Source organism: Amblyomma mixtum, chromosome 10 (assembly GCF_055824585.1).
Source record: "Amblyomma mixtum isolate Tamu chromosome 10, ASM5582458v1, whole genome shotgun sequence".
Classification (NCBI taxonomy): Eukaryota; Metazoa; Arthropoda; class Arachnida; order Ixodida; family Ixodidae; genus Amblyomma; species Amblyomma mixtum.
This window is the reverse complement of record NC_143021.1, coordinates 111,463,306-111,480,573: the sequence shown is the minus strand read 5'-3', so window position 1 is coordinate 111,480,573 and position 17,268 is coordinate 111,463,306. Positions and strand designations below refer to the sequence as shown.

Here is a 17,268-nt window from a genome sequence, read left to right as displayed (position 1 = left end):
TTACCAGATGGATACAATCAAAGCATCAAAAGGATAGTTTCAACGTTTCACGAAAATTTCACGAAATATTCGCGAACTTGTCTCCGAGTAAAAGTAGTGAAATCAGCACGCAATTTTTCATGTTTATTCAGCACAAAGGAAACCTGGTATGTAAGTGATTGCAGTAAGTATCCCGTGCGACGATGCGGCAGAAACCACATGTCTGAAGCACGGGTCCGGGGATCACTTCTTTAACTAGTTAAGCAAGAAGAAGCGGTTAAAAATGCTTTAAAATCTTCACTTGAAAAGAACAATGAGTAGACTAAGCGGAATTCAAAGACAGTCATCAGATTGATAATGCCAAAATCTGTAAATAACTGGCATGTAGTCGTGGGAAATTGCCAATGTAGCGCAAAGCTTTCTTTTTTGCAAACGATGAAGAATGCACAGATTCTTAAGGCTCGTTGTAGCCCTCACAAGTGTACAGTAATTAATTCGAGAAGCAAAAAGAGCGTGGTAAACTTGGAGTTTGGCTTTCACTGGTAGGAGCTGCCGGCATCGTGATATTGCACCTGCTGCTGCTGATGGGTGTTTTGATAATGATTCGATATGACTAGTCCATGTCATATCAGCGGAGAAGGCTACACCCAATATTTTAAGTTTATCAACTATTGTTATCACTTCAGGACCAAGTACAAGAGGGTGATTTATGTCCACATGTTTGTTTCTGGCTTTGAACAGTACACCTTTAGTTTTAGTTGTATTAATTTTTAGTCCATTAAGATTGGACCAATCCCAAATTTTCAGCAATTCAGATTGAGCTTCCGCTAGAACTGCACTAATAGGTTTGCCAGAAACAAACATGCTCATATCATCAGCATAAAGCACAAATGATGCACTATTTCTATTTTAAACAGCGTCATTAATATATATATATTGAACAAAAATGGCCCCAGAACACTACCTTGAGGTACGCCGGAGGTAACTGTTTGAAAAGACGAGCAGATATTGTCAATAGAAACACACTGCTGGCGGTCACATAAGTAAGATTCAAGCAACGAATGACATACACCACGTCAGCCATATGCAAACAGTTTGCGTAATAATATTTGATGATTTAGGCGGTCAAAAGCTTTGCTATAGTCTATAAATATGCCGAGTGTAAGGTATTTGTTGTCAATGTTGTTAATTATAAGTTGTTTCATTGTAAGTAAAGCCGTTTCAATATACCTGCCTTTCCGGAAACCGTGCTGGCAGTCGGTTAGTAAGCTATGCTTCAAGAAAAAGATGTTAATACGGGCGAATATTAGTTTTTCTAGTCCTTTTGAAAATACAGGAAGTATAGATATCGGTCGATAGTTATTAATGTCATTATTTTCGCCCCCGTTATGTATAACGGAGACTTGCTTTTTCATAGTGGTTGAAAAACAGCCTGATTCAAGTACTAAGTTAAATATATACGATAAACAGGGTGCGATGATATCAATAACGTATTTAACCTGCTTTATTTGCAAGTCGTCAGCATCTTTGGCATTACTGTTATGTAAGTTCAAAAATGTGGAACAGATTTCTGCCTCATCGGTTGGCTGAAGAAAAAGAGTGTCACTGCAGCGAGATGGAAAAGTGAAATCTGCTTCCAGGCTATCTTGTGCAATTGTCAAGTTGACAAAATGAGTATTAAAGTGTTCCGCTAAGTCAACACCGGAGAGGTTTGTATTGCTTAGAAATTCTGCCGCTGAAAACCTTGGATTCCGGCCCTTCAACACCATGTTTATAGCATTCCACGCCTTATGAGGACGACTCTTTAACGTATTTGTAAAAAGGTTATTATAATACAATTTCTTTGCTTTCCTTAGCTCCGCATTTAACTTATTTCTGCATTTCTTGAATGTTAAGAAAGTAGATGGATCTCTGGTGTCCAGGAATTTTTTGAAAAGTTTGTTTTTCTTCTTTATCATTTTCAGATGATCGGGCCCAACCCAAGGCTTTCTTATACTGCCATTCGATTTCACTCGTCTATATGGAAAGCAGGTGTCATAGTAACGGCGAAAAATAGAGAGGAATGCATTGTAGGCATCGTTCGCATTTGTTTTCTCATATACAAGAGACCAGTCACCGTCTGAAATACACGCGCGAAAAGAATCCATGTTTGCTGTCGATAGGCACCGAGAGGTTACTGGAGGCTTAAGCATTTTTTTCTTGGAGAGATTGCTTGAATATGATATAAAGATGGGACTGTGATCACTTATGTCATAGCTTATAGTGCCCACAGTTTCAACTGCTGTGTCTGCGTTTGCAATGAACTGATCAAGCAATGATTGTCCAGTCAGCGAAACGCGAGTTGGTGTCGAAATCACCGTTTTTAGATAATTCGTGACTTGTTTCATTTCGGTTCTCTGGGGTGCCTTTGTTCGGAGTTCACCACGTGGCATATTGTGCGATTGGTGATCTTGATTCCGCTAGACCAATGCTCGTTGCTCTGTTTGTTCACGTGATTATGATGTATATATGTTTTCTTTTTTCAATAAAAAATTCAGTTTCGAGTCAGCGCTCCTCTTAGTGTCCTCTTGCTTCGTCGGTCGTCTTGTTCGCGCTGTTCCCTCCCACGATGTATTATTACAAACTCGCCCAGCTATCCATCCTTCTTTTATATGGACTGCAAAAGCTGTGTTCTGTGTACAAGACTTTAAAGGAATGTTGCGAGTCAAACTGTTTTCCAGGTATAGCATAGTGTTCTGAGGATTGGCCTGCGTGACCAGCACCAGCGGCTTAGACAATCTTGTCCAAGTCGCCCATGCAGGTGATGCGCACAGTTGTGGAAGTCTCATTTTGCCTGGCGAAAATTTTGCCATTCTTTGTCCAGGCAAAGTTTTATTTTTTATCCTTTTTCCTCGCCACAGTCAGGCTCATTAGCTTTTTCAGAGAGGGGCACAAGTGTTCGTTAATAAGTTCAGGGGGCACTTTGGCACACTAAACTGCTTCAAGGCGGAAGCCTTTCCTGGAGCACTGTTAGGCATTGACTGAGAGACTGTTTGTTATTGAGTAGTGTTTTATTTGGCTGTATACTTTAACTGCGCATTAAAACTACACACTTTCAGAGACGCGTTTCACTTCTCCCCTAGTGCGTCTCTTTATCTGCTTCTTCGACTTCGGCTGTGTCCACGACTTCCTCAAAGTTTAGGTCGGGGGAGATTTCCGCAGATGGCTCATTCCCGGTGAATTCTTTATGTTTGATCGGGTCTACGTCGACTACTACCGCCTTGTGGTCACTGAAGTGGAGTGATATGTAGTCTAGATCTTTGACGCTGGGGTGGGTTCTGAAGACCAAATCCAAGCAGCTTCCGTACTTGGTGGTAGCTTTGTCCCGTAGAGTAGACAAGTGCAGACCCAGAGATTTCTGCATTCCATCTAGGAAGTCTTGATGCGTTCTGGCATCCTGGTTGAAGTCTCCTACCACTATCATTGGGCCAAACTTGAACCAGCTTGGTAGCACTCGTCCCATGAATTCATGGCCAGCCCGTTGGGATATGTGAGGTGACAAGTAGACGCACACCACGTTAAGTCCACTTTCCAGCTTGACACCGCACTCTTCCCCCACATCAAAGTGCAAGTCGTCAAACTGTAGCGGTGCTAGGTTGACGTCTGGGTGCGCGTAAATGGCAACTCCCGCTGCTTGGTTGGAAGCACGACTTGCTCCTCAACTGGTGCCACCAAGGGATTCATCCATGTTTCAGTTAGACAGAGAACCTTGCACCGAGCCAAGACATGGTCATGTGCGACGTCTTGACCGTGTAGCGACAGTGAACGTACATTCACACAAGCTGGTGGAAGCTGTGATGCTTCTATGATCGCATTGCACCGCTGGGTGATTGTAGTCAAGCAATGCTCGTTTAGACGCCTGAACTCGTCCATGAGGCTGCGGTTTGGGTTGCTAGTCAAGCCGTGGCGGAACTTGGCCATTGACCCTGGGCGTGGTTCATCGGATGTGGTTAAGTAGAGCCCCTCCAAGCTGGTAACCCTACTGAGGGCGACGTACACTACAGCTTGTGGATGTCTCCGGCTGTAGTCGTAGACGACCGACTGGAAGGTGCCCCCTTGGGACTTATGTATGGTGATCGCTGAAGCGGCAGTTATGGGAAACTGATCGCGCTTGAGTTGGATATGTCCTATGTCTGTACCCTTCAGGTGACAGGAGAACTTGACCCTCTCTATGGGAACCCATGTTGCGCCAATCGCCTTGTCGTGGATCCTGTGATGCCGACATTTGGTACGAGCCATGGAGCCAGTCTTTGGATTGGCGAACTGCATCCACAGACGCACGGGGACATCATTGATGTCGCGTTGAATGTAGCGCAGAGTCGCCATAGCGCCGTTCACCAGACCATCTATGACATTAATGTTTCGTGTGATCATGTACGGGAAGCCCACACAGAGCGTTATGAATGGGAGTAAGCACCCCGTGTGTTCCTTCTTGAGGGACTGAACTTTCTCCCTGGCCCTCTGCTTCTCTTCCTGCGATCGACTCCCCACAATGACATCAATGGCAGCGAAGGGTGTCTTCTCCAGCGAACTGGTTTCAAACACCGATGCATTGTAGGCGTCAGTGTCGGCGTTGGAGTAGTACAAGCGTATGGGACCAGGACCCAAAGCCTTGGCGATATCGACCGAGACGAACCTGCTCTCGATGAGAGCTCTCTCTTGATAAGTGAGTTCCATGCCATCACCAATCTTGGTGAGCAGTGACGAGAAGGTGACGTCGCTCTGTCGAACTACTTTGGTCAGGGCGTAGAAGGACAGCTGCTGCCAAGGCACAGGCTGTGTACTGAAGAACGAATTCGAGAGCCTCGACCGCGAGTACACGACCGGTGCCTGAACCGGCGGCAGCTGTCTCAGGTCGCCACAGAGGATGATGTCGTACCCTCCGAATGGTTGGTCAAGGCGCATGGAGATGTGGCGCAGGCGCTGATCAATCATCACGAGACAGTCGCTCGACATCATACTTACTTCATCGATTATGATGCACTTGATGTTCTCGAACGCCATTCGGAATGTGTTGAGATCGCTGTGGCTGAGTCCTAGGTTCGGATTCTTGGACTGAACCACTAGCTTGAATGCGCTATGTATGGTGATTCCGCCCAGTGCATCTGCTGCCTTGCCAGTTGTGGCACACGCAATGTAGGCGTTGGATACCCTATCATCTCCCCTGGCTGCGTAGTAACGGTTGTAAACGTCCATCACCAACTTTAGCACGAATGTCTTGCCGCAGCCTGCAGGTCCTGTGAAGAAGATTTGCACGGGTTCCGACTCGGGCGTAGTGAGCCTGTGGATGATTTCTCGAATGATTTCGTACTGTCCCTAGTTAGTGAGACGCATGTTGTCGAGAAACTCTTCCGTCGGTAGGATGTCCTCTCGCCTCTGGACAGCGGGGCATCGTGGGTGCATGACTTTGTCTTGTATGGATTCAACTTCTGTTTTCAGTCGTATGTCGGAGTCGTCTGCCAAGTCAGCCATTCGGATCGTCTCTGATGCTTTCTTGGCTTCCCGCTGCATCTCTGTATTCTCGGCGGCTTGGTGCGCTTCCACTTGCGCCCGCATCGCTCGTTCGTCGGTAATGATGCGGTCGCACATGGTGACTAGTTCTTCGATGTTTACATTATGAGTGTACTTGCTGTTCACTAGCATGATTTGCTGGTAGTTACTGCCAAAGATTTCATTGAAGCGGTTGCAGTCTAGGATGTCAAGTTCCCGCTTGAATGGATGGAAGAGCAGCACATGCTCACGTTTAAAGTTAAGGACGTCTGATTCGGGGTACGAGTGCCACTTTAGTATGGCAGGTTGCTGGCGTTTCGCGTTTGTTGCCGGCCTGTAGGTCGTCATGTAGTCGGCGTAGCAGAGGTCTTGCAGCTCTTCCGGCCGATCTTCGTAGCGTTCGATGGCCGACGTCTTCCACACGTTAGTGCTGGCTGAATCGATGCCCTCCTTGTCCATCTGTTCGTTCGTCTTGCGTATGCGGGTGCGGGCTTCGGGCCACTGCGTGTTAACAGCCACCACGTCCCGTGACTTTGTCGACATGCCTAGTTGTAGAAGGAACCAGGCAGCCTCTTGGGCAGACATCTCTACAGCATTAAGCATCTTGAGGTTAAGCTCGCGTATGGCTGTACTGTACGTCATTTCGGCGTCTTTTGAGTCTTCCACAATCTTCTGTAGTTCACGGTGGAGGTTGGACATGCCCCTGCTGGCTTTGTTCACGTACTCGACGACGTATGCTGCGCAGCCGTACACGTCCAACACCACCTGAATGTCCATGTTCGAGTCGAGCACCGACGCAACCAAAGGGTTGAAGTAGTTCACCTTTGTTTGCGCTGGTGTGCGCTTCAGCATTAGAGATGGCCTCGAGATGCCTGCACGAACGATCGACAAGTACTCATCGAAGCCCGAGATGTTGTCAACAAGACCTTGAGGTCTTGTTGACGCTTCCTGTCTTCGTCCGTCAAAGGAGGTGGTAAGGGGGTGACGATGCGTGTTTCTGGCATGGGCCAGAAGGGTGCGTTGAAGCGACATTTGATGCGGCCGTTCTTGAAGCATGTATGGGTGTGTTGGTGCGTCTGGCTGCGAGGGCGAGGCACGTAGTCTATGTTAACCGGTATAAGCTGCTCGGCTAGGCTCACCGTCTCGGGCATGTTGTCGTCGAGTGGCTCGTCCGGTGCGTCGTTCAGCCACAGCAAGATGTGAGCGTGGGCACTGCCTCTGTGTTGGAACTCTATTCTCTTGAAGTAGTCCACCACATAATGACGGCCAAACGGTGAGGTGTTCTTGTTGCACAGTATGGACATGATGACGCGAACTTTATGATCAAAGTACAACGCACACACGATGGGGTCGTCGCTCACCATTTGTGTGCGTTCTGTCACAGTCAAAGTTTGAATGTCCGGCACAACTGTCTCTGGGTTCACTCGGAGGCGCTGTAGAAGCCTTATTAGCCCACTGCAGTGAACTTCGGAGGCAGACAGCGTGAGGAAGGTTGTGGGCTTACCTAACTGGCGAATCATGGCAAAGACGTCTTGTTTCTTCTGCTGCCAGTAGGTTACTGTGTTGGGGATGCCTTCCATGTAGGCCATGTCGTGGTTGATGGCCTTTTCAAGAACATTTTTGTCTTGTAGGTCGGCTCGGGTCACTTTCGATGTGAGCTTGTTATTGCGAAACATTGTCGCCATCGACGACGAGACTCGAAGGCGCATTACCTTCATGGCCATGTAAAGCACGTGCCGAGCAACGGCTCCACGCCTGTCTCGACGACGACATTCGCTCATAGCCATTGTCATGGGCGATGGTCTAGCCTCTTGCGAGATCTTTCGTGCTTGACCGAGGTAGATCTGAGGAAACGCTAGCTCTTCTGCATGCTGATCAAAGACGATGTTAAGTAGTTTGTGACCTTCGCCCGGTGCCATGGCTAGAGAGGAACTGTCGTCGATTATCATTGTCTCTTGGCCCAGAGTCATTGCCGCCGCCACTTGAAGTGGATCGTTGGGGTCTTGTAAGTCTGCCGTCATCTCTTCGACCGACTCATCTGTTACTGGCACCGCATTGTCGCATATCTCATCGATGAGCTGCACGTCGACCGAGATGTTGTAGAATCGGTACAGCTCCGTACCCATGAGGTAGTTCAGCCACAAAACCAGGTCCGACTTCTTCACCATGCCTTGCACATACGACGTCTTGTACACCATGCGCCGCTTAATGTTGACATGTAAGGCGATGTCATTAGCTAGGCGATTTGGAAGCATAGCGACCGTGCTGCCTACATTGATGGGAACGTTAACGATGGGACCGCTGATCTGTAGCTGTCCCGACGTATGGTACAGCAAGCGCCGGATTTGCATGAATGGGATGCGAGGAGAGATGAGACGTTCACTCACTGCGTTAAGTGGTGGTAGGTAGAAAGGCCTCGGTGGGTACACGTAGCCGTTGCTAGTTGAGAAGTTGTGTATCTTGCCGGCGCGAAGTGAACGCAAGCAGGTCCGACACACTGTAAATGTTTCAACTAGGCGGTTCGGGAAGTGCTCACGGAGTAGTTCACAGCTGTCTTGGGGCACTTTACTGAGGTCTCTGCCGAACCACAAACGGTCACATACACTGCACACTGCACCGAACTCGTTCTGCACAAACTGCTTGTCGAAGTGGTTCGTGGCCGACTGAAACTTCTTGAGAGTGGTTTGCGAATTCACCGCCGCGAAGACCGCAGTAGGAGCGCTTGTGCTTGGCTGCGCCGTCGATGTCAGTCCGTCACTGTTGTCGATGATAACAGTCACACGATGATGGCGTTGCACCGGCAGATCAGGAATTGATACCTGTAATGCAGTTGCAGAAAGTTTAGTCGAAAGAGCTCCTGCTGCCGCTGTCTCTGCCAACTGAAAGGGCTGCTCTCCAGTGTCGGCTCTTTTATCCCTGATGTCCCCTGGTGGCCGTGTTGCTTCCTGGCACGCTGGGGCGTGACACCCTTGTCAATCCGTCGATGTCAGTCCGTCACTGTTGTCGATGATAACAGTGACACGATGATGGTGTTGCACCGGCAGATCAGGAATTGATACCTGTAATGCAGTTGCAGAAAGTTTAGTCGAAAGAGCTCTTGCTGCCGCTGTCTCTGCCAACTGAAAGGGCTGCTCTCCAGTGTCGGTTCTCTTATCCCTGATGTCCCCTGGTGGCCGTGTTGCTTCCTGGCACGCTGGGGCCTGACAGCCTTGTCAATCCGTCGATGTCAGTCCGTCACTGTTGTCGATGATAACAGTGACACGATGATGGTGTTGCACCGGCAGATCAGGAATTGATACCTGTAATGAAGTTGCAGAAAGTTTAGTCGAAAGAGCTCCTGCTGCCGCTGTCTCTGCCAACTGAAAGGGCTGCTCTCCAGTGTCGGCTCTTTTATCCCTGATGTCCCCTGGTGGCCGTGTTGCTTCCTGGCACGCTGGGGCGTGACAGCCTTGTCAATCCGTCGATGTCAGTCCGTCACTGTTGTCGATGATAACAGTGACACGATGATGGTGTTGCACCAGCAGATCAGGAATTGATACCTGTAATGCAGTTGCAGAAAGTTTAGTCGAAAGAGCTCTTGCTGCCGCTGTCTCTGCCAACTGAAAGGGCTGCTCTCCAGTGTCGGCTCTTTTATCCCTGATGTCCCCTGGTGGCCGTGTTGCTTCCTGGCACGCTGGGGCGTGACAGCCTTGTCAATCCGTCGATGTCAGTCCGTCACTGTTGTCGATGATAACAGTGACACGATGATGGTGTTGCACCGGCAGATCAGGAATTGATACCTCTAATGCAGTTGCAGAAAGTTTAGTCGAAAGAGCTCCTGCTGCCGCTGTCTCTGCCAACTGAAAGGGCTGGTCTCCAGTGTCGGTTCTCTTATCCCTGATGTCCCCTGGTGGCCGTGTTGCTTCCTGGCACGCTGGGGCGTGACAGCCTTGTCAATCCGTCGATGTCAGTCCGTCACTGTTGTCGATGATAACAGTGACACGATGATGGTGTTGCACCGGCAGATCAGGAATTGATACCTGTAATGCAGTTGCAGAACGTTTAGCCGAAAGAGCTCCTGCTGCCGCTCTCTGCGAACTGAAAGGGCTGCTCTCCAGTGTCGGCTTTTTTATCCCTGATGTCCCCCGGTGGCCGTGTCTTCCTGGCACGCTGGGGCGTGACAGCCTTGCCAATCCGTCGATGTCAGTCCGTCACTGTTGTCGATGATAACAGTGACACGATGCTGGTGTTGCACCGGCAGATCAGGAATTGATACCTGTAATGCAGTTGCAGAAAGTTTAGTCGAAAGAGCTCTTGCTGCCGCTGTCTCTGCCATCTGAAAGGGCTGCTCTCCAGTGTCGGCTCTTTTATCCCTGATGTACCCTGGTGGCCGTGTTGCTTCCTGGCACGCTGGGGCGTGACAGCCTTGTCAATCCGTCGATGTCAGTCCGTCACTGTTGTCGATGATAACAGTGACACGATGATGGTGTTGCACCGGCAGATCAGGAATTGATACCTGTAATGAAGTTGCAGAAAGTTTAGTCGAAAGAGCTCCTGCTGCCGCTGTCTCTGCCAACTGAAAGGGCTGCTCTCCAGTGTCGGTTCTCTTATCCCTGATGTCCCCTGGTGGCCGTGTTGCTTCCTGGCACGCTGGGGCGTGACAGCCTTGTCAATCCGTCGATGTCAGTCCGTCACTGTTGTCGATGATAACAGTGACACGATGATGATGTTGCACCGGCAGATCAGGAATTGATACCTGTAATGCAGTTGCAGAAAGTTTAGTCGAAAGAGCTCTTGCTGCCACTGTCTCTGCCAACTGAAAGGGCTGCTCTCCAGTGTCGGTTCTCTTATCCCTGATGTCCCCTGGTGGCCGTGTTGCTTCCTGGCACGCTGGGGCGTGACAGCCTTGTCAATCCGTCGATGTCAGTCCGTCACTGTTGTCGATGATAACAGTGACACGATGATGGTGTTGCACCGGCAGATCAGGAATTGATACCTGTAATGAAGTTGCAGAAAGTTTAGTCGAAAGAGCTCCTGCTGCCGCTGTCTCTGCTAACTGAAAGGGCTGCTCTCCAGTGTCGGTTCTCTTATCCCTGATGTCCCCTGGTGGCCGTGTTGCTTCCTGGCACGCTGGGGCGTGACAGCCTTTTCAATCCGTCGATGTCAGTCCGTCACTGTTGTCGATGATAACAGTGACACGATGATGGTGTTGCACCGGCAGATCAGGAATTGATACCTGTAATGCAGTTGCAGAAAGTTTAGTCGAAAGAGCTCTTGCTGCCGCTGTCTCTGCCAACTGAAAGGGCTGCTCTCCAGTGTCGGTTCTCTTATCCCTGATGTCCCCTGGTGGCCGTGTTGCTTCCTGGCACGCTGGGGCGTGACAGCCTTGTCAATCCGTCGATGTCAGTCCGTCACTGTTGTCGATGATAACAGTGACACGATGATGATGTTGCACCGGCAGATCAGGAATTGATACCTGTAATGCAGTTGCAGAAAGTTTAGTCGAAAGAGCTCTTGCTGCCGCTGTCTCTGCCAACTGAAAGGGCTGCTCTCCAGTGTCGGTTCTCTTATCCCTGATGTCCCCTGGTGGCCGTGTTGCTTCCTGGCACGCTGGGGCGTGACAGCCTTGTCAATCCGTCGATGTCAGTCCGTCACTGTTGTCGATGATAACAGTGACACGATGATGGTGTTGCACCGGCAGATCAGGAATTGATACCTGTAATGCAGTTGCAGAAAGTTTAGTCGAAAGAGCTCTTGCTGCCACTGTCTCTGCCAACTGAAAGGGCTGCTCTCCAGTGTCGGTTCTCTTATCCCTGATGTCCCCTGGTGGCCGTGTTGCTTCCTGGCACGCTGGGGCGTGACAGCCTTGTCAATCCGTCGATGTCAGTCCGTCACTGTTGTCGATGATAACAGTGACACGATGATGGTGTTGCACCGGCAGATCAGGAATTGACACCTGTAATGCAGTTGCAGAAAGTTTAGTCGAAAGAGCTCCTGCTGCCGCTGTCTCTGCCAACTGAAAGGGCTGCTCTCCAGTGTCGGTTCTCTTATCCCTGATGTCCCCTGGTGGCCGTGTTGCTTCCTGGCACGCTGGGGCGTGACAGCCTTGTCAATCCGTCGATGTCAGTCCGTCACTGTTGTCGATGATAACAGTGACACGATGATGGTGTTGCACCGGCAGATCAGGAATTGATACCTGTAATGAAGTTGCAGAAAGTTTAGTCGAAAGAGCTCCTGCTGCCGCTGTCTCTGCCAACAATAGTTTCTCTATGAGAAAGCGAAACTTGCGCTGCTACGGAGATTTCGTTTTACTGCTGAAGGCTATAGGGAGAGATTTCGGGATAGCAAGCCTCACGATGACGAGACAGCCTCCCAGTACGCCAAGGGGCTTTTCAGTTTCTTTCACCGCTGGGTAGAAATGCGGGGAGAAGGCAGCACCTTTGAGGTGGTGCGCGATATGATTGTTGCTGAGCAGTTTATGAACAACTGCCACAATCGTTTAGTATTGTTTCTACGAGAAAGGGATTGTAAAAAGGTTGAAAAGATTGTTGAGGCCGCCGACCATTTCCTGGAGGCTCAGGGACACAATAACCTTGCAACTTTTAAAGACCGGAGTGAGCAGAGTTCAGTGAAACCTACGAACACGGTTCCTAATCCCAAATCCCAAATTAGATGTTTCATTTGCGAGAAGGTCGGACACAGGTCTTCAGATTGCCGTTCGAAGCCGAAGCCCCCATATTACACATTCTGCCTCAAGTCTGGACACGACTTACAATCATGCCGGCGTAGTAGTTTAAGTGACCGGGAGACATCCGCATGTTTCATGTCACCCCGAGATTCTTGCCCTGAACAACAGCCGGAAAGAGAGCGTTTAGATGTCCGAGCGGCAGATTCCATTCACAGACCCACTCCGCCGATTGCCAGTATGCCGGTGGTGCACGGGGAAGTGTTTGGACAAAGGGTGTCAGTGCTGCGTGACACCGGAAGCAACAGCATCGTGGTGCGCCAGGCCCTCGTGCCCGAGGCAGCGTACACTGGCAAAAGAGCGACATTCCTTTTGGAGGATGGTTCCACCATCGAAGCTACTGAGGCGGAGGTGATCCTCACATCACCGTACTTTACAGGCAAGGCCATTGCAAGGTGCCTACCGACGCCTTTGTACAACGTGTTAATTGGCAATGTCCCGGGTGCACGTGTTTCTTTCTTGGAGGACTCAAATGATTGTTCAACAGTCTCGGCGAACCAGCGGACCACTTCTGCACCGGCTACGCAGGCCAACGCTCCTTGCACAGCTGTGGCGGCGAAAGCTTCGGAGTCTATCTTGGATCCGTCTCAGGTAACAGGGCGCTCTTTTATAACCGCTGAGCTGCATGAGGGTGCGTGAACATGAGAATAGCCAATAAAGAAAACTAAAAACAAATGCGTTGGTGGACGAGTGAAAACAGCACAACAAGTCATAGGGAGGTCGCTATTACAAAAAGCAGGGTTGATAACACTTGCGAGTGTGAATGACAGCACAGGTTGAAAGATTATGAATAAGGATAAGAAACAACGCTAAAATCTTAACAATCATAAAACCGATTGAAGGAAGCAAGCGGACTTTGCAAAGGGCATCTAAACGAAACCGTCCAAAAAAGCTTGTTCGTTTCTGGTGAGGAGAACAGAAGGCGTGCTAACGCAGTTGTCTTTTCTTTGATGAATATAAAAAGCCTCAATTACTTCTCTTTCGACTTTGCTTTTGCCCTGGCTAGAAACCTGGTCACGTGAAATTTCAGACAACAATCTTTACACCTGCTACAATGTATAGCTAGGTTGCTTCCCGTCTTGCTCTTTAGGGTCACATTGTGCTGTCGAGCACGCTCATTGAAACACTGTCCCGTTTGCCCCACATACACTTTGCCACACGTCAAAGGGATCTCGTATACCACATTCGTGGTATATTTTGTGAACACTGTTTGACGTTTGACAGTACAGGCCTTTTTGACTCGCTTTCCTGACTTGCAGGGGGCTGAAGAAACCAGCTACACTCCGTGCCTCGAAGCCACTTTTTTCAAATTATGCGAAAACCTATGCAGGTAAGGTATGACCTGCACAGGTTTGTTTCCAATGTCACGCTTGTAGCCCGGTTTCTTCATTTTTTGAAGGAGGCTTTCAGACACGCTGTTGACCAGTTGCAATAGGTAACCTGCTGACATAATTCTTTCGATCTGATACTGGAAGCTTTCACTCATCTTGTGTGGACAAGATCTTGGAAAGACCTGGAAAAATCTTTCCACACAAGATGAGTTTCCACACAAGATGACGCTCCTCCCCCGACGTCTCGCGCTGTGCCAAGACTGCCCCCTGCCCGTAAGGTGAGGCATCTGTGATCAGCACAGTCGGCCTTCCAGGGTCAAAATGTGCTAAAACTCTAGCGGACGTAAGCAGCTCCTTGCTTTTCCGGAAAGCTTGCTCCTCCTCTTTTAACATCCCTGCCTTTCCGTCTCTCTCTCTCTTGCTCCTCCTCAGTCGTCCAGCACTACCGGGCCCCTGCCCCCAACAAGCGGCTCAGGGGGTGCAACACACTAGAGAGGTTTGGCATGAACCGTCTATAAAAGTTAATCAGGCCCAAGTAGCTCTGTAGCTCCTTCACATTCCGAGGCACTGGCGCTGCCAGCACGGCTTCAGTCTTGGTCGGGTTCGGTCGGAGACCGACTGCACTGATGACGTGGCACAGATATTCCAGCTTACGTACCAGGAACTCGCATTAAGAAAGCTTCAGCCGCAGCCCAGCTCTCCTCAGTCGCTCCATGACTCGGCACACATTATTTATTTATTTATTTTTATTTATTTTCACAATACTGCAGACCCTCATTTGGGTCCAGGCAGGGAGGGCAGAAAAACACATTCACACAACAGTGTGGCACATATACAATCTAAAATAGCTCACAAAGTGCGTTGTCAAAATCAACAGCCAATATCACTTGTAGAGGCAGGGCGTTCCATTTGTCAATAGCTTTCGGGAAAAAAGAAAATTTAAAAGCGTTAGTATGCGCGAAGTATGGTGCTAAAGTGTGATTATGATGACGTCGAGTTCTACGCGTTTCAGAAAACTGCACATAGGGGGCTGGAGAGATGCCTAGTTTTCCGTGGATTAGTTGGTGAAGGAAAGATAGACGGGCTATCTTGCGTCTGACGTGGAGATGTTTAATATTATTTGCTGCCATTAACGAGGATAGGGAATCAGTTCTGTTGTACTTATTAAATATAAAACGTACTGCGCGCCTCAGTAGACCGAATGGTCGCTGTCGTTGGCGCCGGTCATCAGTATATCGTCAAAGTATACCTTGGCATGGTCAAGATTGTGCAGAAGGTTCTCCATCTCGCGTTGAAATAAAGCCGGGGCTGACGACACCCCTAACGGAAGTCGGGTGAACTGGTAGATGCCCTTCGGGGTGTTAATGGTGACAAATTTTTGCGAGTCTTCGTGCAGCTGAACCTGCTGGTACGCATCTCTCAGGTCGAGCTTTGTAAACTTAGCGCCCCCCGTTAGCCTCGCAAACAGCTCCTCGATGCGAGGGATTGGGTACGGCTCCAGCACCGTCACTGGGTTAACTGTCATCTTGAAGTCGCCGCACAAGCGAACGCGGCCATCATGCTTTACCACGGGAACGATGGGCGCGGCCCATTCGGACAGGGCGGATGACTCGCTCACGCATAATCCTCCGCCACTCCTTGGCAACTCTGTCTCGTAGCGCGAACGGGACGACCCGCGGCTTAAAAAATCTTAACTTAGCACCCTCTTTCACGGTAATCTGAGCGGTCACTCTGTTAAGGGTTCCCATTCCATCCGAGAATACCTCATGGAATTGACTCACCACTTCTTCCACGGACGTCACCGCATTGATTGTTTCTGGCTTGCCAAGTCCAAGGTGAAATTCTTTCATCCAACATCTTCCGAACAAGTTGGGCACGGGCCGTTCACGACGAACAAAGGCAGCACACATTCGCTCTCGCCCAGCTTCACGGTTGCCACAAACTTTCCTATCACCGGCTCAAGCTCCATGTCCAAAGTCACTCCATTGATGGAAACTTCCACACGCATTGGCTCTGTCCCGGCCGCAGGTCATGCGCTCCCTCATTCTCCGGTCTGTATTCCGTCGCTGCCAACTCGTCGTCCAGGTTGTGGACAGGTTTCGGTCCATTCCGGAATCTCGTTTTTGCAGTCTGTGACGTGCTTGACCGGCATTCTCTGGCCAGATGTCCTCTCTGCTCACACTTGAAGCAAACGCTGCTCACGTGACGACATTGGGGTGGCCGATGATTCCCCCCCAACAGCGGAAACAAGACCCATTTGCCCGCTTCTTGGTTTTCCCAACATTCGCAGACTCCTCGGATTGCACTGGCGTCGCTTGGGGTAGCTGAGTACATAATGCACGGGAATCTTTCCGTGCAGCCTCCATGGCAATGACGGTATTCTTCGCGGTCTCAAACTCCAAATCTGCCGTTTCCAGCAGCCGAGTCTGGATTTTGACGTCGTTGATTCCGCTCACTATTTGGTCCCGCATCATCCGCTTACGAAACGATGCGAACTTGCAATCATCGGCAAGCTTGTTCAGTGATGCGATGAAGTCGCTGACTAACTCTCCGTCCCGACGGTGTCGAGAAAAAAACTTGAAACTGGCTACAACCTCCGATACCTTTGGCGAGTAGTGCTTGTTCAGAGCGCCGAAAATTGCATTCAAGGTGGTGTCGGCAGGCTTCGTAGGGGCTAGCAGGCTCCGCAGCAGCGAGTATGTTTCTGATCAATAGCACGTCAGAAACACAGCAGTTTTCTTCTTCTCAGTGATGTCGTTCGCTGTGAAGTACCATTCCACCCGTTCACGATACTCGGTCCAATCCGACGTACCCGTGTCGAACGGTTCCACCTTCCCGACAACAGACATGGCCGATACAGGGGGGCGGATAACGCGGACTTGACCGTAGTTTATCGCTCGTCGCCAGTTGTGATAAGCCGGGCCGGGAACATTTCCCGGCCAAGAGTGAAGAACAACACGCCAGTCGAGGGCATGCCACACACTGACTAGCCCAGTCATGCGTGCCTTTTTATTTACCGATGCGGTGGCGCCCTCCAGTGATCAATAAAGTCACACCACCATTTCCAAATATCGTGATCACAGGATTAATGAGAGTGCGATGTGTCAGGCTGCCCGATTAAGATCAAGCGGTTACTCCTCCCATTTGATTTCTCGGGCATGCGATAAGCTTCTTGCATGGGTGAAGAAAGGTGATAAGCCGAAACGGGACAGAGAGAAGTTGGTGGTAGTGCCGCATACTCATGGTGTAGCGCATCGGTTAAAGAATGTTGCGGGAAGTCAAGAAGAACTTCTTGTTGGGCGAGTTGGTGCATACTGTTGCAGGTACGAATTGCGCACAAAAGACACACACAGGAAAAAACACGAGGGAGACTGAAAGAGCGCAAACTATCAACTGGTCTTTATGTGATTCAGTGCCGCTTGCGGGAAGATACAACGTTGATGTTGTGTTTTCAGCACCGAGCAAACATCGCCGTGTGTGCAGGCAAGTGGAGGTAAACGCGAAGGGAACAAACACAAAAGAGAAAAAGATGGGTAGTTGCCAGATCAAACATCAGAGTCGCTTTGTACCATGCAGTGTGGGGGTGGTGTACAGGACACCTTGTACTTGCGGAGCGGTTTACATAGGCCAGACGGGACGATGCATAAGCGTTCAGAAGAACTTTTTGTAAGAATAGTTCCCGCACTCTCATTAATCCTATCTTCA

The 17,268-nt window shown here is 49.7% G+C and overlaps 2 protein-coding genes across 2 annotated transcripts; both read right to left on the bottom strand.

Annotated features, from left to right (window-relative positions):
• Nucleotides 1–3,609: 3,609 nt before the first annotated feature.
• On the bottom strand, nt 3,610–5,214 carry LOC149326680 (ATP-dependent DNA helicase PIF1-like). The gene has a single exon (XM_089564648.1). It carries the CDS (start codon nt 5,212–5,214, stop codon nt 3,610–3,612), a length of 1,605 nt encoding a protein of 534 aa, XP_089420774.1.
• Nucleotides 5,215–5,334: 120 nt separating this feature from the next.
• On the bottom strand, nt 5,335–12,305 carry LOC149326679 (uncharacterized). The gene is made up of 3 exons (XM_089564647.1): nt 12,261–12,305; nt 6,648–8,327; nt 5,335–6,588 (listed from the first exon to the last, which is right to left on the bottom strand). The coding sequence occupies exons 1-3, from the start codon at nt 12,303–12,305 to the stop codon at nt 5,335–5,337; spliced, it is 2,979 nt and encodes a 992-aa protein (XP_089420773.1).
• Between the last annotated feature and the right edge of the window lie 4,963 nt (nt 12,306–17,268).

Coding starts and splice junctions, on each gene's coding strand:
- LOC149326679 (XM_089564647.1), bottom strand. CDS start 12,305: ATGCGGATGTCTCCCGGTCACTTAAACTACTACGCCGGCATGATT. Junction 8,328..12,260: donor ACTACTACGCCGGCATGATT/GTAAGTCGTGTC, acceptor ACTGCATTACAG/GTATCAATTCCTGATCTGCC. Junction 6,589..6,647: donor ACGACAACATGCCCGAGACG/GTGAGCCTAGCC, acceptor TCGCCCTCGCAG/CCAGACGCACCAACACACCC.
- LOC149326680 (XM_089564648.1), bottom strand. CDS start 5,214: ATGGACGTTTACAACCGTTACTACGCAGCCAGGGGAGATGATAGGGTA.